We start from the raw sequence: 25,199 nt of genomic DNA, 5'->3' as shown, positions 1-25,199 counted from the left end.
GATTGACAGTCATCTTGTGTTTCTTCCACTTTCTAATAAATAATCATAACAGTTGTCTTCTACCAAGCTGCTTGCCTGTTGTCCTGTAGTCCATCCCAGCCTTGTGCAGGTCTACAGTTTTGTCCCTTGTGTCCTTAGACAGCTCTTTGGTCTTGGCTATGGTGGACAGGTTGGAGTGTGATTGATTGAGTGTGTGAACAGGTGTCTTTTATACAGGTAACAAGTTCAAACTGGTGCAATTGATACAGGTAAAGAGTGCAGAATAAGAGGGCTTCTTAAAGAAAAATTAACAGGTCTGTGTGAGCCAGAATTATTGCTGGTTGGTAGGTGTTCAAATACTTATTTGCAGCAGTAACATACAAATAAATTATTAAAAAAAAATCATACATTGTGATTTCCGGATTTTTTTTTGTTTTTAGATTATGTCTCTCACAGTGGACATGCACCTAAGATGAAAATTTCAGGCACCTCCATGATTTCTAAGTGGGAGAACTTGCAAAATCGCAGGGTGTTCAAATACTTATTTTCCTCACTGTACCTATTTTACAAACACTACCCAATCTACAGCCTGTGGATCCCCACAGGCAACAGGCTAGTACATATTTAATAGCAGGTTATTTGTTTGACTGGGGAAAAAATAGCATCAGATTGGTGTAATTATCAACAGATGGTGAAGGTTCCAGTATCTGTATTGTTATTGGACATGAAATAAGTGGTGTCATGCCATCCCTAGCACTAAAATAATTCAGCAATGATTCAGGTTAGAATGAAATAATTTGAAATGATTTATTGTATTCTAAAAAAAAAAATTCGTTCAGGATTCTGTTTAATGTAAGTCAGTTGCCTCTGTCAAAAAAGTGGTGGTGGGGGTGAGGTGGATTTAATATGATCACCCGCTGTCTAAAAGTAATGGACAGTCAGATCCACATGTATTTGTGCAATGATGCTTGCTGTTGTATTTTTATACCACCACAGTGGAGTTGAAATGAAACAGTCTAGACGTGCTTGTAGTGTTGATTTTCAGCTTTAATTCAAGGGGTTTAAGAAAAATATTGTATTAGCCATTGTGGAGTTAGATAATTTATACACTATACATTTTTGAAGTAATTGGTAAAACTAGATGTGCCTCTTACTGATGTTTGTATTCATTACTGAATGCTGAACTTTAAATACAGAGAACAAATTTTGGAATCTTTAACCCTCACCATGTGTTTCAGGACACCCTGGACTTGGCTGATGAAGACGAAGAAGATGAGAAGGTACCCACTTGAGCTTCCTGTTTGGATTTGCACTCCTTGTGTTGTCAGTTTTATTTATGTATTTGTTTGTTTGTTTGTTTGTTTTTTGCATGTGCATGATTAAGAGATGCTTATTTATTTTTTGTGTGTGTGTGTGTGTGTGTGTGTGTGTGTGTGTGTGTGTGTGTGTTTGTGGGTGGGTGGGTGGGTGTGTCTGTTATGATAGACACACACAATTATGGTTTCTTTAATCATTAAACTTGCTGGTGTAACTTGTTGCTACCAAAAAGATTCCAGTTTAATAAAGACATCATGGTCGAACTTCCACATGTCACAACACATTCATATGCAGATAAGGAGGTGGGAAAATGTTGGGCCAGATTTGGGGAACACTTTAAATTTTACACACCACATAAAATCATGAATATGGAACTAATGGAAGAACTTAGACATGCTTACTCACAGTGTTTACAGAGCTTTGCTTTAATGTTGGCATTTTGAATGGCATGCCTTGGCGTAATGTTAAGTGGTTCTCATACTAGTTTTAGTGGGAACATGACCCTGAAATGTGAATTTTTAACGGTGAGTGTTTCAGACAAGTACTTGACTGGGAGGAAATGAGAGTAAATTTGTACCTCAGCATGGTGTGTCGTGATGTATCATGAACCATTTCTCTTGTTTCTACCACTTGTCCTGCTGCAGGTCATTTTAGTGGACTTTGGATGAGTTCAGTGTGTTCATTAGTCAGAGAACTGAAGCACTAAGCTTTCGACAAACATTTATAATTACTGGTCTTTTAGGATGCCTTTACACAAATACTGGTCAGACCTTGGTACATTTTCTCAGTTTGGACAATGCAATTGTATGGGAAAGTGTGTCCAAACTTTTGACCGGGACTCTATGTATGCTGGACAAACCTTCCATGACATCACCTATGGATTCTTAAAGACCTGGTTTGAAGCTCAAATGGGACATTTCCAAATGACTCCATCTTGGCAGTGCCTGACTCCACCTTCCTCCCAGCCAACCTATAAGAGGGTAAACAGGCAGAGTGTGTTGAAGTAATGTGTAACGCTCTCTTCTTGCATTGGCAACATGTTGGGATCTCTCAGGCTGCACCGTGTGCCCTACGTCTGTGCTACTTTACTTAATCTGCTACCTCCTTGATTAATCGCAGAACAGATTACAGAAAGTGGCTGTGCGGAAGGATAGTGCATAGCCTTAAAAATACAAGTATACTATGATACTACTGCTGGTGAACATCTGTTATAGATGTCTTTGAAGCAGCTGTGGTGTGTTTTTGCTGCAGGAGTCTGAGAAGAAAGGACTGATGGAGAGGTTCCACATGATCCAGGACAGTGTCATCACTCTTCAAACCCTGCTGGATGACATTGCCTGCTTTGGAGAGAGGATTAAAAAGTAATATTTGGGGACCCCCCCCAACCCCAAAATGAAATATTCATGCTAACTGAAATATCATCATGCTATTGTGTTAATGCAATTTTTGTGGTGCAAAAAAAAAAAAAAAAATCTTACTTTGTGATATTTGTGGTTTGGCAGCACATTTAACTGGTCGGTGCCTTTCCTGTCCACTCTGGCATTGATGATTTTCATCACGGTAACGATAATCACGTACTTCATCCCCATACGCTACATCGTTTTATTATGGGGTGAGTATCACAGTGATGAAAGTTTTCTCGGAAATCAGGGTTTTTACTCACGTGGTGAACATTTCTTGGTTATTTTTGACAACATGTCACACGTCAGTCCATTCATTCAGCTCATCTCAATTCTACACACAAAACAATTAGTGGCGGTAATGCACTGTGTTGGTTGGCAAGGCGCCAATAATTTCCAAAGAAGTAGAAGGGTTCATTTGTTTTGGGCTTAAAAATGAATAAAGTCATGTTTTTGGGGACTGCACTGTTGTTTTCCTAACGGTTTACTTTGTTGTGGTTATTGTGGACATTAAAAGTCATGAACTGCGTTTTTCCTCCAGTAATCATACATTAAGTGGAGATAACAGGTTAAGCCTTCAGCTGCTTCAAATGCTAATGCTGTTAGCATTCAGACGAGAGATTAACTCTGAGTCAAAACCAAAAGATTGAGATTGAGTTTGAGTAATGGACAAAAATTTGTCTGACATGAGTGAAAATAATATGTGACGTTAGTGCTCTGCTGAGGTTTATCAGCTAAATAATTAACTTTTAAGGTGCGTTTACACATAATGACGACAAGTCACGAATGCCACGAAGTATACATTCTTAGCCACTGATCACGAATGTGATGATTCGGAGCAGAGGCGTCAGGTGTCCTCAGGAACTCCTGCAACCTGTTACCATGCGTTACGATTAATGGCACGTGTTGCTGGAGAATTATCAGGAACCATTACGCACGGTCAAGAATAATGTTCCACGTTGTTGCACGCTATAGCATTACAGCGCATCGTTAACTTCTGTCACGTTGTGAATGAGGCGAACTGTCTCCACACACACACACACACACACACACACACACACACACACCCATCAGCTGCTGAACAATTCAGATCGCTCCATTGTCCTCCTCAAAATCTAGATTAATCCACAGCAGAAGAACTTTGTGACTGCATGCGTAGTTGGGCTCTGTGCCATGGAGTGGCACAGCGAGGAGGAGGAGGAGGAGACAGACAGCTAGATGTGTAGCTCCATGCGGCTCTCATCTCACGCGTTTTCCCAAACATCAGGCACATGCAGCAGGTGGAACACCTGCAGGAGCATGCTGAGGAGCATTGGAATGAAACTTTTAGCCGATTTGGCATCACTGTACTCCTTCAGCATTACTGCAGCAATGAAACAATGCGGTGCAGCAGGGTTTGATTCTGCGCACGTCAGAGAAGAACGCTATCACGCTTTATTAAGGATCACCACTAATCAAGACGGATCAACACGCTCAGTTGCGACCTCCACGACATGAGGTGAAATGAGGGTGGTGCGTGACATTCGTGGAAGATTTTTTGACAGTTTAACTTCAAAATGTACAGTAATCAGAAATTAATGTTGAAGTAAAAACACATTGTAAGGATTTTACGGTGGCCAAGAATTTGAAAACAGAGAAAATCAATGGCTCCAATGCTCCTGCCAAAACTAGAAAATCTCAGAAGTGAGTAAACTCTTGAACAGGTTGATGCATTACTGTGCGATAAATACTCCTATTGTTCCATTTGAATTGATACTAAGAATTATTATTTTTGAGTTTTTTGAATTGTCATTTCTTTTACAGTGTAGTTTTCTGAACCACAATGTATGTTTTTTGATTAAAGGCTGGCAGCACAATACAAGTTGTGTGAAAAGCCTGGGGTGGAAAAACTGACCTGACCCAACCAAAAAAAAAAAATTTTTTTTGGGAGATTTTTTTTGGGGTGGGTAAATAGACCTGAAAATGCACCAGAATGCATCTGAAATCTCAAATATTTCTGAGGGAGAATCCCCAGACACCCCGCCAGGGGCTTCGGGTCTTTGGCCCTTGCCAAATTTTTTTTTTTCTTTCTCCATACCCCCCTGTTTCATCACTGGTATCAGTAGCTGTTCATTCTCTCACTTGGAGTTTGATTTTTCAGCATCAGTCCAGCAAGTGTTTGGCACTACCAAAGGCAATGATTCCCATTCCTGGTCTTCAGGAATCAAAGTATTGCAAATTTTTTATTTCTACCTGCTCTAACTGCACCTGATGAACCAAATCAGGTGCGTCCCAATGTTCATTTAACTGTGGATTGGTTGAATGTACCTGACTGACCTGATCAGGTCTGAGTAGACCAGGGATGAAGAGCAGGATTAGGAATCAGTGACTGAAGATGGCTAAAACAACAATTGTAGAGCTATTACACAAAGCACCGTTCCTTCCCTTTTCATCCCAAATAGCAAATTGGGGTGCATTTTGAAGCATCATTGTAATGTCTTGATCCATCGTTGTCAGTCTTGAACAAACTTGGTGTATGTAGTACTTGCGTCCATTATCAGCACCAGTTTTGAAATTGGGGTGAAAGTTTCAAGCTTTTGAAAAATTTCATCTCAATTTGCCACATCATCGGAAGTGCATGGTAACTTCTGGGTGTTTGCCATCTTAACAGCCTCAGTCATGTTTGAATATTTTTAAACAACATATTCCTAGTGAGTACAGCTTGAAACTTGTTTGATCGTGCTCCGTCAGGGTAAAAATTTGAAGTAGAAGCAGCATTTATTGCGGTTGTGGCTGAGGCAGGGTGCCAGGCCTGCACTTTATAAACCAGCCTGTTAGGAGCGAAGCAGAGAAAGCGGTTTCATCCTGTTTTTTCCAGTTTTTGGGATCTTGGGCAACCAGGTGCATCATTTACCATCTAGATTTTTATGTCCCCATTTTAGAAATGTTTCCATTCCAGCAAATAATAACAATTGTGAATTTTTGAGGTGATTTGGTTAATGTTTAGGGGGACCACAGTGAGGTTATAATTCTCTGCAAATTTAGGTTCATAGTTTTCCTGATTGATGGTAGACTCTGGACATTTATGATCCTCATATAAAATAAAGACAGTGTAGTCTGCCTTTTGAAACTTCTGGAACAGAAATTTCAGGCAGTTTTACTTCCCAACAACTTTCAGTAAGTTTCACTTTCAGTTTCATACCTCATGTCACACTGTTTATGACAGAAATTAGCACAGACTACAGAATTTGGAGAGGAAACCTCTCTCTCTAGCTTCTATTGTGTTAAGACACAATATAAACAGTGTATATTAACAATTCTTTGAAAACATAATGGTAAATGGACTGCATTTACAGTGAGGAAAATAAGTATTTGAACACCCTGCGGTTTTGCAAGTTCTCCCACTCTGAAATTTTCATTTTAGGTGCATGTCCACTGTGAGAGACATAATCTAAAAAAAAATAAAAAATCCGGAAATCACAATGTATGATTTTTTTTAAATAATTTTTTTATGTTACTGCTGCAAATAGAAGCCCTCTTATTCTGCACTCTTTACCTGTATTAATTGCACCTGTTTGAACTTGTTACTTGTATAATAGACACCTGTTCACACACTCAATCAATCATACTCCAACCTGTCCACCATAGCCAAGACCAAAGAGCTGTCTAAGGACACAAGGGACAAAACTGTAGACCTGCACAAGGCTGGGATGGACTACAGGACAACAGGCAAGCAGCTTGGTAGAAGACAACTGTTATGATTATTTATTAGAAAGTGGAAGAAACACAAGATGACTGTCAATCTCCCTTGGTCTGGGATTCCATGTAAGATCTCACTTTGTGGGGCAAGGATGATTCTGAGAAAGCTCAGAACTACACAGGAGGACCCTTTACCAGTGACCATCTGGATGATCCAGAGGAGGCATGGGAGAAGGTCATGTGGTCAGATGAAACCAGAATAGAGCTTTTTGGAATCAACTCCACTTACCATGTTTAGAGGATGAGAACAACCCCAAGAAAACCATCCCAACCGTGAAGCATGGGGGTGGAAACATCATACTCTGGGGGTGCTCTTCTGCAAAGGGGACAGGACGACTGCACTGTATTGAAGGGAGGATGGATGTGTTCATGTATTGCGAGATTTTGGCAAACAACCTCCTTCCCTCAGTAAGAGCATTGAAGATGGGTCATGGCTGGGTCTTCCAGCATGACAATGACCCCAAACACAGCCAGGGCATCTAAGGAGGGGCTCCGTAAGAAGAATTTCAAGGTCCTGGAGTGGCCTGGCCAGTCTCCAGACCTGAACTCAATAGAAAATCTTTGGAGGGAGCTGAAACTCCAAACCTGAAAGATCTAGAGAAGATCTGTATGGAGGAGTGGACCAAAATCCCTGCTGGAGTGTGTGCAAGCCTGGTGAAAAACTACAGGAAACATTTTATCTCTGTAATTGCAAACAAAGGCTACTGTACCAAATATTAACATTGATTTTCACAGGTGTTCAAATACTTATTTGCAGCAGTAACATACAAATAAATTATTTTAAAAAATCATACATTGTGATTTCTGGATTATTTTTTTTTTTTTTTTTTTTTTTGATTATCTATCTCACAGTGGACATGTACCTAAGATGAAAAGTGGGAGAACTTGCAAAACCACAGGGTATTCACATACTTATTTTCCTCACTGTATATAGTGCTTTTCCATCTGCATCAGACGCTCAAAGCGCTTTACAGTAATGCCTCACATTCACGCCGTTGTCAGGGTGCTGCCATGCAAGGCGCTCACTACACACCGGGAGCAACTAGGAGATTAAGTACCTTGCCCAAGGATTTGAACCAAGGATCCTCTGGTCTGAGGCCCAACGCTTAGCCACTAGACCATCACCTCCCCAAACTACAAAATCACCTCCCCAAAACATAAATTTTGATTTTATTTTTAATGGTTTTTGAAGAATTTCAAAGCCTTAGTGGTCCCCTTAAATATATTTTTGAATTTGCTAAAATTTGTGCTGTAGTAATTTCTTGAGTAGTGTAACCAAATAAACATAGGAACAATGTGGTTTTCAAAACCTTTTTTTTTTAAATGGGGGAAAATGATGCACCATGGGCAGTCATAATAGAATGGTGCCCTGTGGAATAGGGGTGTTAGTCTAGTCTCCATGTACCATCACCAATACAAAATGTTCAGAGAATGGAAGCTATACTCAGTCTCACGTAATGACTATGCAGGGATCAAAATGTAATTACAGAAACACCACATTATTTGTCTAATTATAAAGATTCCAAAAAGGTTGTTCTGTGACCTAACATTGTTGAATTATGGTAATGGAAAAAAATGGTGACAAAAACCAATTTCAGTTTGTAAAGAAGTCAAACACAAAACCTGTGCCATGTTTGGGTAAGACAACCTTTTTTGAACCGAGATCTACGTCTAAAGTTGACATGGTATTGAGATCTACCAAGCCAAATCGAACACTGTAGTGTAGCCACAATTTATTGTGCAACAATATAATAACACAATTTTCTGGCAAAAAAATGGTCTTAACAGTAATACTGTATTATCTAAGTAATTGTGCATGGTGAAAAGAATAAGTACAAGTAGGCCTAGGACTGGGCTCAAGTTGGAAAAGTTGTTCCCTACCTTAGTGGGATTTCTGGCACTGAGAGGAGGAAGCTAGTCTCTTATAGTCCATACAGTAGGAGCTGAGTGCAGCCGTAAGCAGGCACTCGGACAATCTCTTTCTGCATTAGCTTCCAGAATTGGACATTGATGCCAGGTGTTGCTCTGGCTTTGAGCTCAATGTAATTTTTCAGTGTCAGGATCTCACTCAACACAGCTATCCAGGTTGAAGAGTGATGCCGCTTTGGAAGACATACAGTCCACATCTATATTTTCCCCAAAATGGAAAACAGAAAACTTTCTATTTAATACTAACACTTTCTGTAATTGTGTATTTAACTAACCATTGTTTCCTGTTTCTGTTCTAGCAAAATAACTTTTTAACACGTCGCTGGTAAAACTGAATTTGTGACCGTAAAATTTAGCATTAACGTCCGCAAATCATCAGACACAACAGGGTTATTCCCTAATTTACATGCTTGTTTTTAATCAAACTTGAAACTTTTATAATTTTTGATCCCTGTACCAACTGAAATTGGCCTTTTTCACCATTTTTGCCATTTTTAGCATTTTACTCCATAACTCAAAAGCTTCTTCTTTCTTCTTCTTCCTCCTCCGCCCTCTGATCAGACAAATAATGTTAACTTTTCAAAATGACAAGTTTTTTAAAAAAGTTTTTGCTGCTGTGACGACCCTGAACAAACAGGGGTAGCTGAAAATCAAACAGCGAGTTCATGGACAAATGTTTCTCTCCATTTCAGTCAAGTAACTTCTCCTTGCACCATAAATGCTCAAAATCTGATCAAATTTCTCACATCTTCTTTCCACTGCATCACTCTGATGGTACATTCATAAACGAATCCTTTTGCTTTTTTCTTTGCACCTGTTTCCAGACTCAGATTATTATGGGCTTGTTTTTCCTCGATCCTGCAAGCTTTTACTTTTTCTCACTTTTGCTATAATGGTTGTGATTTAAAATGATGTATTATGTTTTGCAGCTGCTGTTCCAGGTGAAAGTAAAACAGGAGGGGAAAAAAGTGTACAGCAGTCGTAACATCGTGTGTCCTCTCCTGCACATGTTTGTGTGTAAACAAGCAGCAGCCACTTGAGACTACTGCTAATGATACGTTGGTGTGAATTTCTGTTTTAGGTATCAATAAATTCACCAAGAGATTACGGAAACCACACGGCATTGACAACAATGAAGTGCTTGATTTTCTGTCGCGAGTGCCTTCAGATGTGCAGAAGGTAAGCCCTGCAGGATCAGCAAGCCGGGAAGCGGCAAATCCCAGAGCCTGCCAGCTTTGCAGTTTGCTAAAACAACTCCCAGGCATTCTGCACTCCTGTGTGTATAATTAGCTTCATCTGTATAATTATGTGGCCCTGGATAATTTCTGTTGTGTTTTGGTCATGATATATCCCTGGTGGAGGTCTGCAGCACTGCCTATTCCCAGGGACACACAGGAGACTCTCCTGCTGTCTCCTGGATGAACTCTTTCCTCCTCCAGAGGGAAGTGTCACTTGAAGTACTGCATTTCATTCACTTTGCACAAACCAAGAATTGATTCCAAGTATGAAGGAAGTTTATTCGGCTTTAAAGCTTTTGCAGCACATATAGGACAGAATGACTGTGGTGGTCAGATCAGTGGTCAGTACTGACAATGGTGACATCACAGCTGATAAAGCAATGCACAGTAATTTACGAGGTCTGTGAGAAAAGTAATGGACCTCATTATTTTTTTCAAAAACTATATGGATTTGAATCATGTGTGATTACATCAGACATGCTTGAACCCTCGTGGGCATGCGAGAGTTTTTTCCCGTCTGTCGGTTACGTCATTCGCCTGTGAGCAGTCTTTGAGTGAGGAGTGGCCCACCCTCTCGTCGATTTTTTCATTGTTTAGGAATGGCTCAGAGACTGCTGCCTTGTTTGATAAAAAATTTTTCAAAACCTGTAAGGCACAACTGAGTGGACACCATTCGATAAATTCAGCTGGTTTTCGGTGAAAATTGTAACGGCTGATGAGAGATTTTGGAGTTTTACTGTCGCCGTAAGGACGGCCCACAGCGCTTGACAGCGATCTGCGCTCCAAGGCGGCGGCGTCTCGCTGTTTCAAGCTGAAAACTTCCTAATTTCAGGCTCTGTGGACCCAAGACGTGGTGAGATAAGAGAACTTTCAGAAGAATTCGGGATCAGGAGTTTATCCAGACATTCCACTGTTAAAGGAGATTTTGTAATGAAAGAACGTGCGGGCAGATTCGCATGTCGGGCCGGACCCGACCGCGGGGGGTCGCCACAGGAAAAACACCTCCGTTGGAAACCTTAACGGACAAGTTGGAACATGCCCAGCTGTCAAACAATTTCTCAGATACTCACTTGTTGAAAGCCATCAAAAACCGCCTGAATTTTCCAAATGGTTTTCAACACGGAGGTGTTTTTCATGTCGCGGCGCAGACGGATTTGCCACGTCGTCACGGATCCGACTCGGCAACTTCGTCCGCACGTTCTTTCATTACAAAATCTCCTTTAACAGTGGAATGTCCGGGTAAACTCCTGATGCTGGCTTCTTCTGAAACTTCTCTGTTCTCTGACGACGTCCTGGGTGAACAGAGCTTTAAATTAGGATGTTTTCAGCTCGAAACAGCCAGACGGACGCCACCTCCAACCGCGCCGCGCCGATCCGCTTTGTGGGCTGTGCTTAAAGCGAAAGAAACTCCACAATCTCTCATCAGCCGTTAAACTTTACACCGAAAACCAGCTGAATTTCTCGAATAGTGTCCACACGGATATCCCTCACCGGTCCTGAAAAAATTTGATAAAGCAACGCGCGCCGTCTCCCTGCAGCGTCTCAGTCAGAGATTCCGACGGGAGGGGGAGTCCACACCTCACTCAAAGCCTGCCCACAGGCGAATGACGTCACCGACAGGCATGACAAAACTCACGCATGTGCACGAGGGTTCAAGCTTGTCTGACGTAAAAACATATGAATCAAATCCATTTATTTTTTGAAAAAAATAAAAAGGACCGCTTTTTTTTATCAGACCTCGTATGTAGTCCATAAATATTTGGACATTCACAACTTTTTGCTAGGTTATCCTTTGTTTAAAAAAATACAAAGCTTTAATTGAAAAGAAATAATGAAAGTAAGCTTAAAGTTCAGATGTTTAGCTTAACTTTAAGGGTATTTATATCCAAAATCAGTAACATGTATATACATTAAAGTTCATGTTGTATATTGTGCCATGTAACATTTTTTTGGGGGCGGGGGGCGGCATTGCACTAGGTGATGGCATAAGCAGGGGTCTTGTTTTTGGTCTTGTATGGTCGTCTACGAGTTAGATCCTTTATGAACTAGAAAATGTCAGAAGGTCACCTAAAGACAAAGTGATTCATTTATAAAGAAAATTTTGTTAAAAGTCAAGGTCACAGGACAAGGTCAAATGGGTGGCCCAGTACTTGGGGGATATTCAGAATGACTGTTTCGGTGTTATACAATTACGGTTGTAACAATTAACCAATATAAATTGTACCTCTGCTTTTAAAAATAAATGTTGCAACTACATTGATTCACGCTCTCCTGGATCAGTCTGAATGCATGGTCCAGTTTATTACATGTCCAATTTTAACATTATTACTCTGATGAGTGAAGCCCTTATGCTGCTGTTTCTACTTTTTCCAACTCTCAGGTCAACATTAAATGATTGGGTTGGGATGACGAATGAAAACGTTAACTAAATACAGTTGACTCCTTATTCTTCAGCCACAGGCTCATCTGTGGAAAGTGGATTTTGATTCCTCATACGTGCGCTACAGATTCTTATCCTGGTTCCTGGAAACTGAAATGGATCCTTATTCTCTACAATAGATTATTACTGGAAACAAACTAAACTGAAAGGAATTAGGAGATTCCCTAATTCCTGGGAAAAGTAATGAATGCTCAAGACAGGGGTGTTGTATGTCAACCCCAGTGGAAATGTGTAGCTACATTAAAACTGTGTAATTTGAATGATGTAACCATAAAAAAATACATTATTTAAATAGATTATTTTTTATGATTTACCATCTGAGTCAACTAGTTGGATGGTATCTAGTCTGTTACGGCTGCTCAACCCAACCTAATAAATATTAATGATCCAGTTCCATTGGCATCTGCAAAATAATAATAATAGAGCCTTTATTGTCATTGTATATACAACAAAATTTGTCGTCTGCATTTAACCCCATCCTAATAAGCGAAGTGCGCATGGCATCTGTGCATGCGTGGGTCAAACGGGGGCAAAAATCCCAGCTACCACACTCACACTGCTCCCATTGAATTTCGTATACAGACTGTAAAAGTTAAGGCTTTTACAGGGATTGTTTCAAAGGCTTTAAGCCTTAAGCGATGCATACAATAATGACAGGGGCGCATTGTGCTGTTTTCAAATGCTCGAACGGAATTTATAGGCTTGAAAGTTGGCTGAAAACACACGAATGCAAAGCTCCGCCGAATCCACACAAAGACGGAAAGAAGAAGAAATGTGGTCGTAAACCTCCGTTCATTCTACACAATTTCGCCACAGAAAAAGATCCAGACGGACGTAAAAGATGGACTAAAATTGTAAGTTTCTTGCACACACTTATTTTGTCAGTATCCTTAAACCGTGCCACCGTTTTTGTGCATCGGCTTATGACTGTAATGTTGCGCCATGAATGACATGGCGCATAATACTGTAAAATTGACATGTTCTATAAACAAACTGCATGCATGCACATATCATTATATGTCTGTCAACTTATCAAAACAACCGTGACACCAAAGAGGTTATACAGTAGTGTTCAGAATAATAGTAGTGCTATGTGACTAAAAAGATTAATCCAGGTTTTGAGTATATTTCTTATTGTTACATGGGAAACAAGGTACCAAGGATACAAGGAAACAAGGTGTTCACAATAATAGGAGCATCTGCTGTTGATGCTACAAACTCAAAACTATTATGTTCAAACTGCATTTTTAGCAATCCTGTGAATCACTAAACTAGTATTTAGTTGTATAACCACAGTTTTTCATGATTTCTTCACATCTGCGAGGCATTCATTTTGTTGGTTTGGAACCAAGATTTTACTCGTTTACTAGTGTGCTTGGGGTCATTGTCTTGTTGAAACACCCATTTCAAGGGCATGTCCTCTTCAGCATAAGGCAACATGACCTCTTCAAGTATTTTGACATATCCAAACTGATCCATGATACGTGGTATGCGATATATAGGCCCAGCACCATAGTAGGAGAAACATGCCCATATCATGATGCTTGCACCACCATGCTTCACTGTCTTCACTGTGAACTGTGGCTTGAATTCAGAGTTTGGGGGTCGTCTCACAAACTGTCTGCAGCCCTTGGACCCAAAAAGAACAGTTTTACTCTCATCAGTCCACAAAATATTCCTCCATTTCTCTTTAGGCCAGTTGATGTGTTCTTTGGCAAATTGTAACCTCTTCTGCACGTCTTTTATTTAACAGAGGGACTTTGCGGGAGATTCTTGCAAATAAATTAGCTTCACACAGGTGTCTTCTAACTGTCACAGCACTTACAGGTAACTCCAGACTGTCTTTGATCATCCTGAAGCTGATCAATGGGTGAGTTTTGCCATTCTGGTTATTCTTCTATCCATTTTGATGGTTTTCCATTTTCTTCCACACGTCTCTGATTTTTTTGGACATTTTAAAGCAATGGAGATCATTGTAGATGAACAGCCTATAATTTTTTGCACCTGCGTATACGTTTTCCCCTCTCCAATCAACTTTTTAATCAAACTACTCTGTTCTTCTGAACAATGTCTTGAACGTCCCATTTTCCTCAGGCTTTCAAAGAGAAAAGCATGTTCAACAGGTGCTGGCTTCATCCTTAAATAGGGGACACCTGATTCACACCTGTTTGTTCCACAGAATTGACGAACTCACTGACTGAATGCCACACTACTATTATTGTGAACACCCCCTTTTCTACTTTTTTTTTTTTACTAATAGCCCAATTTAATAGCCTTAAGAGTGTGCATATCATGAATGCTTGGTCTTGTTGGATTTGTGAGAATCTCCTGAATCTACTGGTACCTTGTTTCCCATGTAACAATAAGAAATATACTCAAAACCTGGATTAATCTTTTTAGTCACATAGCACTACTATTATTGTGAACACTACTGTATGTGAGACTCACTGTCATTGTCGTAATTATGAAGCCGTGGAGTAGCGATTTCTCATCCCTGCTTAGCAAATATTCTGCAGTATCCACAGTTTCAGTCTCTGGACTTCGTCTAACCATCCCTCAGTTGCCTTCAAGGGGTCAGAAATTTGTTTGTCTCCAACTATCAACAAGCACTGATCATTTTCGACAGCAGCGCATTCTTCCTCCATCAGCACTAACGGTACTTTCTGTACAGATGCAGCACACGCAAGCACAACCAGCTCTTCTTTCCATTTCTGTCCACTGCCGTACGTAGTCCTGGTTGTAACAGGCAATCCACGGAGCTTACAAAAATGCTTTAAAACGTCAACTTTCCAGCGGTTGAAGTGATTCAAATCACAGTACTCTTTGCTGCTTTCCGCCTCTATAGCTTGTGGGTTGGTAGCTGAAAAATTTAGCCTAGCCATAATGCACTGTGCGGCCTGAGATGCGCACTTCGCTTATTACAGTGAGACACAATACAACCACCTGGAGCAGTGGGCAGCCACAGTCCGGCATCTGGGGACCAGCTCCAGAAATAGAGACACTGTCTTGGTCGGGGGCGGAGAAAGGAGCAGACCCTAAATAAACATGTTTTGATTGTGGGAGGAAACCCACATACACACGGGGAGAACATAGAAACTCCACACAGAAAGGCCGGGAAGCGATCCCACAACCTTCTTGCTGTGAGGCACCAGGGCTAACCACTAAGCCACTGTGCTTAGTGGTTATTATTTTACTAATGTAGTTAGTAAGGTTATTAAATTACTCATATCATGGCTTGTAGTTCTGTACACAGAACTAAGTTGGGGCAAAGCAAAATGTTAAAAACTGAAACATTTCCTCCTCATATCATGTAGAAAAGTCACAACTTGTTCAAATTGTAACAGTCCAAATTTGTAAGCCAAATAAACTGAATCTAAATAATGATTTAATTTCTTTTAAATGACCAAAGACAGCTGTCCATTTAGTAATTTAATTATACTAAAAGACTGTGTTTTTTTTTAGTTTTTTGTTTTTTTGTTTTTTTTTGTTTTTTTAGTAGCTGAGGGTGTTTTTTATCTGGCAAACTGGAGGATTTTTCTTTCTGTTTGTGGTTTGGCCACACCTGATGTTCTTGTTTGTTTGGGATTTCCAGCCTAATAATGCCTCACTTCATCGTCAGAAATCCCAAATGCAGATGTAGCACAAATCAATAAACCTCAGACAAGTAATCACATTTTAATCTACTTTGTGAAATAATGAGGGAATAACACACACACCTGCCCGTAAAACAGCACAGCCAACTGTCAGATCAGTTTTGGATCCTTAAAATTGGAGAACCACATACGTAGTTCTGTCATTTCTGCATCACTTTTTTCTTTCTTTCTATACTACAGTCTGCACTTAAAGTTCGTAATTACTGCTACAGTATGTCCTGATAGAAATAAAATATCAAAATCCAAGTCTTTCTGGACATAAATATTTAAACAGTTTCTGTCTTCTCCCCTTCCTCTTAATATTTGTGCTTTTGTGCATTTTTAAAGCCATTTGGCACCATTTGTCGTTTGTCTTTTGCCTTTGTCCTCTGATGGCTGCAGTTATGCTGCTAATGTCACATAAGAGAATATTGCTTCAGTAATGTGCTGATTCGTATTATAAAAGCGGATTCAGCCAAACTGTTTCATATGCTGGATTACATTTGCTGGAATATGGATTTACCTGTAGGCTTTGGACCAAGAGTCTCCAACCCTGGTCCTGCATGTTTTCCACCTCTTCCTCAGTGGTGCTAACGTCACCAAGCTCTCACAGATTTGTAGACTTTTCCAGGGAATCATGCCTCCAGATGCCATTTTTGGGGCTGTGCCAAATAGTGGAGCAGAAAAGTTTGATTTTTGGCTAGAACGTTCACTTAGTGATACAAGCATCAGATTTGGCATGAATTTCTTCGTAAATCAGTGTTTGAGAAAAAAAGTGCGGGCCACTTGAAAATCCAGTATGGCAGCCAGGTAGGGGTCAATGAAGAATTACACAATGCTCCAATCATATTGAAAGCTATACCACATTATGTGTCTGATCACAAAGATTCCAAAAGGTATAGTTTTGACTATCTATGACTGAATGTTATGGAGTTATGGGGTAAAAACAGCAAGAATGGTGACAAATGTCAAGTTGCTCCAATCTTTGTAAAATGTGATGCAAATTATTGGTTGAGTTAATTGGGTTTTAAAAAGGAATAGTCTGCACCATGTGTTATGCTCAGTTGACACATTACAGGATAACATATGTCACATGCCATAGAATCCAATGTACTTCAACATTGTTTGACATGTACTTTGCAAACCAAGCATTCAGCACAGTCAAAACTATTCCATTTATTAATCCTATTAGCTCAACCAATAATTTGCAACACCTTTTAACAAAATTGGAGCACCTTTAACTTTTGACACCTGTACAAACTGAAACTGACCTTTGTCACCATTCTTGCTGTTTTTACCCCATAGCTCCATAACATTCAGTCATAGATAGTCCCAGCTATACCTTTTGGAATCTTTATGATCAGACACATAATGTGATGTAGTGTTCAATATATTTGGAACATTTTTAAATTTTGACCCCTGTGTAATTCTTCATTGACCCCTACCTGGTCACCATATTGGATTTTCAAGTGGCCCACGCTTTTTTCTCAAACACTGCTTTATGAAGAACATTCATGCCAAATCTGATGCTTGTATCACCAAGTGAATGATTGTTTCAGTTATCTGCTGCAGTAAAAGGCACACCTAAGCAAGTCCCCCTCCCCCCAACCTGAATCTAGATCCAGCCCTGGGGTGTATATGCACAGTGGCTTGGTTTTCGGCCAGTTAAGGACTGCAAGATTTCCCACTTCTGCTTTGGCTTCATTTCTTAGTTGCTGCAGATAGACATGGAAAACATGCAGGACAGGTGATCTCCATGAGCAAGGTTCCACTCTTAGACAAAGTCAAGGCATGTACCCTGTAAAATACACTGATTGAATAGATCATGGAATCCACTCCGTTAACTTTAGCATGATTACTCAAAAACTGTAAATGCTATCACTTTTACATTTTCCAAATAAAAAGGGTATTTGAGGATAAACCAATTCTAAGTTGGTTGTCTTTGATGCAGCAGATCAGTAGAAAATGGAAGTTTGTTTTGCTTGTTTAGCAGATTATATACCTGTCTGCTGCCTGGCTTGCTGTAATGAATAATCTTATCACATTTTATCATTTAATGTGTGTGGTGTTGATTTTGCATGTACTTTGAAATTAGTTTGTTTGTCAGTTCCTTTTTATTTTCAAAGTCTCAGTGTGCTGGTCACAAAGTCTACTGCTGCTTGTGTGGTAGAGATGATTCTCACTATTTTTGCACCTTTTTTCTTTCTGCAGGTTCAGTACAGTTTAATAAAAAGCAGTGGCTCAGTGAGGAAGAAGAAGAGTTCATAGCACAGGACGAAGTGTAAACGTAGCGTGACGTTGAATTGGTTTGCGGTGTGTATGAATCTCAGCGCTTCGCCACCCGAACACCCTCCAGCCAAAGACGTCAGCACTAAGAACGTTTTATTTTCCAACAGATTTTACTGATGGAACCCTATGTGCTGTCCATCACCTTGTAAAATTATTTCCAAATATATTTTAGATATTTTATTGTGTACATATTATATTCTATCAATTATTAATCAAAGGCTGCTTCATTTGTACATCTCAAGTCCCAGGGCTGAATGTACATATTTCACATGTTAAATGTTATGTATAATTTACATAATTCAATGTCAGATATGAACACTTTTCAAATTGTTTTTCAACCACTCTAAAAAACAAAAACGAACTTCTGAAATCTCTGCTGGGATTAACACAAATCTCATTGTGGGTCATAAAAGTAAAAATCATTACAAAGGGTTTGCTTCTGCATTTTAAATGTCAAACAGTTTTATAACACACACACACACACAACTGTATCCCATGACAGTAGCACAATTTATGGATCACATGATGTATTTTTAAAATAAGGGTAGAAAGGGGTGAAGTGTTTGACGCATGCAGTAGTGACTGATTTTTTATTTTCTTATAATAATGCATAATTTGCAATTTTTTAAAAGATGACTGCTTTATGCATTTGCTACAATTGGAACGGGGGACATTTGTGTGCATGTTATTTATTAATGACAATCACAGATGAAGAATTTGTGTCTGTTGCTTTATAATGGTAATAAAAGCACTCGACCACACAAAGCGTCATGCATGCTGTTGTCTTCCTCTCTGCCTCAGCTCTTTGAATTCTCCTGCACACCCTATGTGCGCCCTCCACGTACTGCAGCTCCCCCCCCCCCCCCCCCCCTTTTTCATTAGGCTTTCATGAAGCAAGGCAGTTCTGTGGGAACAGCTCCCCCGCTGTGTTGATGGCCCTTGGGCGTTGCCGTGAGCAGGAGGACCTCAGTGACTCCTCTCAGCTGCTGTTACGGGACGCCTGTGGCCGGCGTCCCATCATGCACAGCAAAACCTCAATGACCTCAGTGCAAAAAGTGGAGGATTTCAGGCTGACCACAACCAACAGCAGCACCAATTTAGGGATTGAACAACTGGGGTAGATTAGATGTATGTTGAGAGCAATACCTTGAGGTTTAGCACAATCGAGGTTTAGTCTGTGTTGGGTTTGGAGCTACAGACTCTTGCACAAGAAGACTTGCCTAACCTAATTCTGTTGCATCTTCAAAAGTTAGCAGCTGCTACAGTTCTGTCACTGCATGTTCAGACAGTTCTGTATTATTTTATTTCAGGTGTATGACTAAAGCAGATGGTTGCCCCGCTCGGTCTGGTCTGCTTGAGATTTCTTCCTGTAATCAAATAAATGCCATGGTCTTGGAGTGGGTAAGGTTTGAACTTTGCTCATGTGTAACAGCTTAAAGTGGCTCAACTGAAATATATTGCAATAACTTAAAAATGCGTCTGTCTGTAATCTATAGTAAATGTTCTTAGAAATCCAGAAGCAGTCTTTTGTTCTGGAATACACCTGTTAATACTTATCCTTTGCAGTGCTACATAAGTTGATTTGTCCCGATGGTGACTGAGGGCGTAGCGTTGACCCACATATTCAATATTAATAAGCCACTGTTGAGGACACTGGAAGGACAAAGTTTTGACACTTGCAGCCTCGGAATGAATATGTATAGACAGTGGGGCACTTTGTAATTACCAAGTAAAATTACACATCACACATGGGGACTAGCATGATGTGAAGCATGCATCCTGATGAAGCACAAATCCAGCGGCTCATCATCTCAAAAGAATAGAACTTTATATCAGACCCGAGAACATGGTGTCAAGCTCTTAGACCGGCGATCTGGATGAGACCAGTTAGCGTCTAGCTTTTAAGGTTTTTGTGTCAAAAAATTTGAATCGTTTTCCTTTTATACGTGAAATGAGAAAAGGCAATCTGACGGTAAGTCGTGATTTTCCCTGTTACTTTCTGCTATATGAACCCATCCGCAGGAGGAGGGTTTTTTTTGGGGGGGGGTGGGGGGATTACAATGAAATAGGAAGTGAAAGTGTAAAGTAATTCAAACTACAAAAAACTGAAATGAGGTATTAAAGTAAATGTTATTTGTATTAAATAACTACCATGAACAGCAGTGACAACGGGATGCAAGTGGTGCCTTGGCAGCAGTGACGTGCTGTGATATGTTAGCTTAACAGAACATTGCACAATTCCTCAAAGTGAAGGCACGAAAATGTCATAAAACAAATGGTTAACTTTCCAAAATACTCCATGAGTAGTTTTACATCACATTAAATTTTTACTCAATTTCATTCATAAGTTTAAAATTCAAAATGGCTCCCAATAAATTGACAATTTTTCATTAAATTTACCCTACAAAATGCACCAAAGCTACAAATAATAGAATAAATAACAGTAGCTCATATTTTGGTGGCCATATTTTACTGTGTCCATTTAAAAAAAAAAAAAAAAAAAGTTCCCATTTTGCACATTGCAGCCACAGTTTGGTTGCATCAAGGCTTTTCCCAGGTGGCTCTGGTCTTCCCTTCTGGTTTATTAGCTTCAAATGCTCTGTTTAACAAACTTTAAAATGAGCAAATGTATCGTTTGTCCTCTGTCTAGTGGACTCAGCTTCCCTCTATGTTTCCAAACACAGAAGAAATGGCTAACAGCAAATTGATCTGGTAATGAAAAGGTTTGCCTGTTGATCACTTGCTCGGAACAGTTAAACTGCTGTTGTGTTTTTATTAAAAGTGGACCTCTTCAGATTGATGGATTAGAACGAGCAGTTTGTAGCTCAGCGAGGAAGGCGCTTGCTGAAGGTAGCACTGCATTGTTTTTCACAGCACGTGGATTTTAAGTATAATATGTCAGTATAAGGGTAGAGTGTGAGTCAGACAATCTAATAAAGGCAAAGCCTGGGACCGGACATTGACGTAGGAATGTAAATTTTGAAGACTGCTCAGGATGTGAAGTTCAACAAAATATTGCAATGGGCAGAGACACCGATGATTGCAACAAAAGTCAAATACATGTGATTCAGAGAAACATGGCCTAGAATAAAATATTCTTACAACCCCAATTCAATGAAGTTGGGGCGTTGTGTAAAATGCAAATAAAAACAGAATACAATGATTTGCAAATCCTTTTCAACCCATATTCAATTGAATACACCACAAAGATAAGATATTTAATGTTCAAACTGATAAACTTTACTGTTTTGTGCAAATACTTGCTCATTTTGAAATGGATGCCTGCAACATGTTTCAAAAAAGCTGTCCCAGCTTTTTGCCTACCTGCAGTCCAGACCTGTCGCCCACTGAAAAGGTGTGGCGCATTATGAAGTGCAAAATACGACAACGGAGACCCCAGACTGTTGAACAACTGAAGTCGTACATCAAGCAAGAACGGGAAAGAATTCCACCTATAAAGCTTCAACAATTCGTGTCCTCAGTTCCCAAACGCTTATTGAGTGTTGTTAGAAGGAAAGGTGATGTGACAGTGGTATGTCTAGTACCTGCACTCTTTTCCGATTGAAGCAGCAGGACCTTCGTGGCCGGGACGACGGTGGGGGATCGAACCCACGCGGCTCGCACCAAAAGACCGTTCCTCTACCAGGTCAGCCAAAGGGGAACGCCCCGTTAGCCAAGCTAGCGGGAACGTCTTTTCAATTGGGACCCGGGACTTTCATCCCGCTACACTTGGATGACAGCATGTGTTGCTCCAAAACCTGGATGTACTTTTCAGCATTGATAGTGCCACCACAGATGTGTAAGTTGCCCATGCCATGGGCACTAACACACCCCCATACCGTCACAGATGCTGGTAACAATCTGGATGGTCTTTTTCCTCTTTTGTCTGGAGGACACGACGTCCATGATTAACGAAAACAATTTGAAATGTGGACTCATCAACACTTTTCTACTTTGCATCTGTCCATTTCAAATGAGCTCAGGCCCAAAAAAGGTGGCTGTGTTTCTGGATGTTATTGATGTATGGCTTTGGCTTTGCATGGTAGAGTTTTAACTTGCACTTGTAGATGTAGCGACAAACGGTGTTAACTGACAATGGTTTTCTGAAGCGTTCCTGAGCCCACACCGTAAGATCCTTTACACAATGTCTGTTTTTAATGCAGTGCTGCCTGAGGGATCGAAGGTCACGGGCATTCAGTGTTGGTTTTCGGTCTTGCTGCTTACATGTATAAAGTTCTCCAGATTCTCTGAACCTTCTGATTATATTATGGACTGTGGATGATGGAATCCCTAAATTCCTTGCAATTGAATGTTGAGAAACATTGTTCTTAAACTGTTGTACTGTTTTTTCATGCAGTTGTTCACAAAGTGGTGATCCTCATCCCATCTTTGCTTGTGAAAGGCTGAGGCTTTTGAGGAATGCTTCTTTTATACCAAATCATGACACTCACCTGTTTCCAATTAACCTGTTCACCTGTGGAATGTTCCAAACAGGTGTTTTTTGAGCATTCATCAACTTTCCCAGTCTTTTATTGCCACTGTCCCAACTTTTTTGAAATGTGTTGCAGGGATCCATTTCAGAATGAACAAATATTTGCACAAAAACAAAACAGTCTATCAGTGTAGACATTAAATATCTTGTCTTTGTGGTGTATTCAACTGAATATAGGTTGAAGAGGATTTGCAAATCATTGTATTCTGTTTTTATTTACATTTCACACAACATCCCAACTTCATTGGAATTGGGGTTGTAATTCTATGTTATTTTCACAACCCAGTCTCAAGGCGTGTCGTGATTCAGTAGCAGGAAATATGTAACTTTACAGTTCTCTCAACTTGTAAAGTTGAGCTCAACATCCAAAACTTGTAAGAGCACTTTATGTTAAAGAGAGGTAGCAAGTGGACATAACTAAATGACGCTGCAATGTTTTAGAGTGTAGAGGACATATGGAAGTGTCTGGGAAGTGACAGTTACACCATTTGAAAAGCACGGATGAATTGACAGACACAAATCGATCAGAAACAAGTACAGTTGTATGGAAAAGTTTGGGTACCCCTGATGATTTCCATGATTTTTCTTTATAAATCATTGGTTGTTTGGATCAGCAATTTCAGTTAAATATATAGCAGACAAACACAGTGATATTTGAGAAGTGAAATGAATATAGGATTTACAGAAAGTGTGCAATAATTCTTTAAACAAAATTCGGCAGGTGGTTACATTTAGGCACCCCCCCAAAATACATCAGTATTTAGTAGATCCTCCTTTTGCAGAAATAACAGCCTCTAAACACTTCCTATAGCTTCCAATGAGAGTCTGGATTCTGGTTGAAGGTATTTTGGATCATTCTTCAGGTTTGTTGGTTTCCGAGCATGGACAGGCCGCTTAAAATCACACCACAGATTTTCAATAATATTCAGGTCTGGGGACTGAGATGGCCATTCCAGAACATTGTACTTGTTCCTCTGCAGGAATGCCTTAGTAGATTTTGAGCAGTGTTTAGGGTCATTGTCTTGTTGATAGATTCAGCCCCGGCGCAACTTCAACTTTGTCACGGATTCATGAACATTGTTCTCAAGAATCTGCTGATATTGACTGGAATCCATGACCCTCAACTTTATGAAGATTCCCAGTACATGCACTGGCCACACAGCATGATGGAACCACCTCCAAATTTTACTGTAGGTAGCAAGTGTTTTTTTTTTTTTTGGAATGCTGTGTTCTTTTTTAGTGATGCATACCGCCCCTTGTTATGTCCAAGTAACTCAATTTTAGTTTCATCAGTCCACAGCACCTTATTCCAAAATGAAGCTGGCTTGTCAAAATGTGCTTTAGCATACCTCAAACGACTCTGTGGCGTGTATGCAAAAAAGGCTCTTTATGCAAAGAGCACTGTATAGTTGAACGATGCACAGAGACACTATCTGCAGCAAGATCATGTTGTAGGTCTTTGAAGCAGGTCTGTGGGTTGACTATGACTGTTCTCACCATCCTTCGCTTCAGCTTATCTGAGTTTTTCTTGACCTGCCACTTCAGGCTTTAACTAATGCTGTGCCTGTTGTCTTCCATTTCCTCACTATGTTCCTCACAGTGGAAACCGACAGCTGAAATCTCTGAGAGAGCTTTTTGTGTCCTTCCCCTAAACCATGATGTTGAACAATCTTTGTTTTCAGGTCATTTGAGAGTTGTTTAGAGGCTCACATGTTGCCACTTATTAGAAGAGATGCAAAGAGGGGAAACATTTGCAAATGGTGACCTTAAATACCCTTTCTTATGATTGGATTCACCTGTGTAAGGAGATCGAGTCGGTGAGCTTTCCAAACCAATTTTGTGTTCCAATAATTAGTGCTAAATGTATTCAAATCAGTAAAATGACAAGGGTGCCCAAATTTATGCACCTGCCCAATTATGTTTAAATAATTATTGCGCACTTTCTGAAATACTAGAAACTTCATTTCACTTCTCAAATATCAGTGTGTTAATTTGCTATATTATACAACCCCTGGCAAAAATTATGGAATCACCGGCCTCGGAGGATGTTCATTCAGTTGTTTAATTTTGTAGAAAAAAAGCAGATCACAGACATGACACAAAACTAAAGTCATTTCAAATGGCAACTTTCTGGCTTTAAGAAACACTATAAGAAATCAAGAAAAAAAGATTGTGGCAGTCAGTAACGGTTACTTTTTTAGACCAAGCAGAGGAAAAAAAATATGGAATCACTCAATTCTGAGGAAAAAATTATGGAATCACCCTGTAAATTTTCATCCCCCAAATTAACACCTGCATCAAATCATATCTGCTCATTGACATTGACCCTATGCCATGACATTGACCCTATGTGTCTTTTTGCAAGGAATGTTTTTGCAGTTTTTGCTCTATGGCAAGATGCATTATCATCTTGAAAAATGATATCATCCCCAAACATCCTTTCAATTGTCCAAAATATCAACATAAACTTGTGCATTTATTGATGATGTAATGACGGCCATCTCCCCAGTGGCTTTACCTGACATGCAGCCCCATATCATCGACTGTGGAAATTTACATGTTCTCTTCGGGCAGTCATCTTTATAAATCTCATTGGAAAGGCACCAAACAAAAGTTCCAGCATCATCACCTTGCCCAATGCATATTCGAGATTCATCACTGAATATGACTTTCATCCAGTCATCCACAGTCCACAATTGCTTTTCCTTAGCCCATTGTAACCTTGTTTTTTTCTGTTTAGGTGTT

At 39.9% G+C, this 25,199-nt stretch overlaps 1 protein-coding gene across 3 annotated transcripts in view; it reads left to right on the top strand.

The window, feature by feature from the left end:
- Nucleotides 1-18,723, top strand: part of mctp2b (multiple C2 domains, transmembrane 2b) — a 138,366-nt gene extending 119,643 nt beyond the window's left edge. For all 3 annotated transcript variants that reach the window (XM_034185177.1, XM_034185171.1, XM_034185186.1), the window contains 5 exons: nucleotides 1,218-1,259; nucleotides 2,548-2,657; nucleotides 2,799-2,908; nucleotides 9,445-9,542; nucleotides 17,885-18,723. In XM_034185177.1, the coding sequence (XP_034041068.1) occupies nucleotides 1,218-1,259; nucleotides 2,548-2,657; nucleotides 2,799-2,908; nucleotides 9,445-9,542; nucleotides 17,885-17,941 (417 nt within the window). In that variant the 3' untranslated portion in view covers nucleotides 17,942-18,723. The remainder of the gene's footprint in view (nucleotides 1-1,217; nucleotides 1,260-2,547; nucleotides 2,658-2,798; nucleotides 2,909-9,444; nucleotides 9,543-17,884) is intronic.
- The last annotated feature ends 6,476 nt before the right edge of the window (nucleotides 18,724-25,199 follow it).

This window comes from Thalassophryne amazonica, chromosome 2, assembly GCF_902500255.1.
Source record: "Thalassophryne amazonica chromosome 2, fThaAma1.1, whole genome shotgun sequence".
In the NCBI taxonomy this organism is placed as follows: Eukaryota; Metazoa; Chordata; class Actinopteri; order Batrachoidiformes; family Batrachoididae; genus Thalassophryne; species Thalassophryne amazonica.
This window is presented reverse-complemented; position numbering and strand designations above follow the sequence as displayed.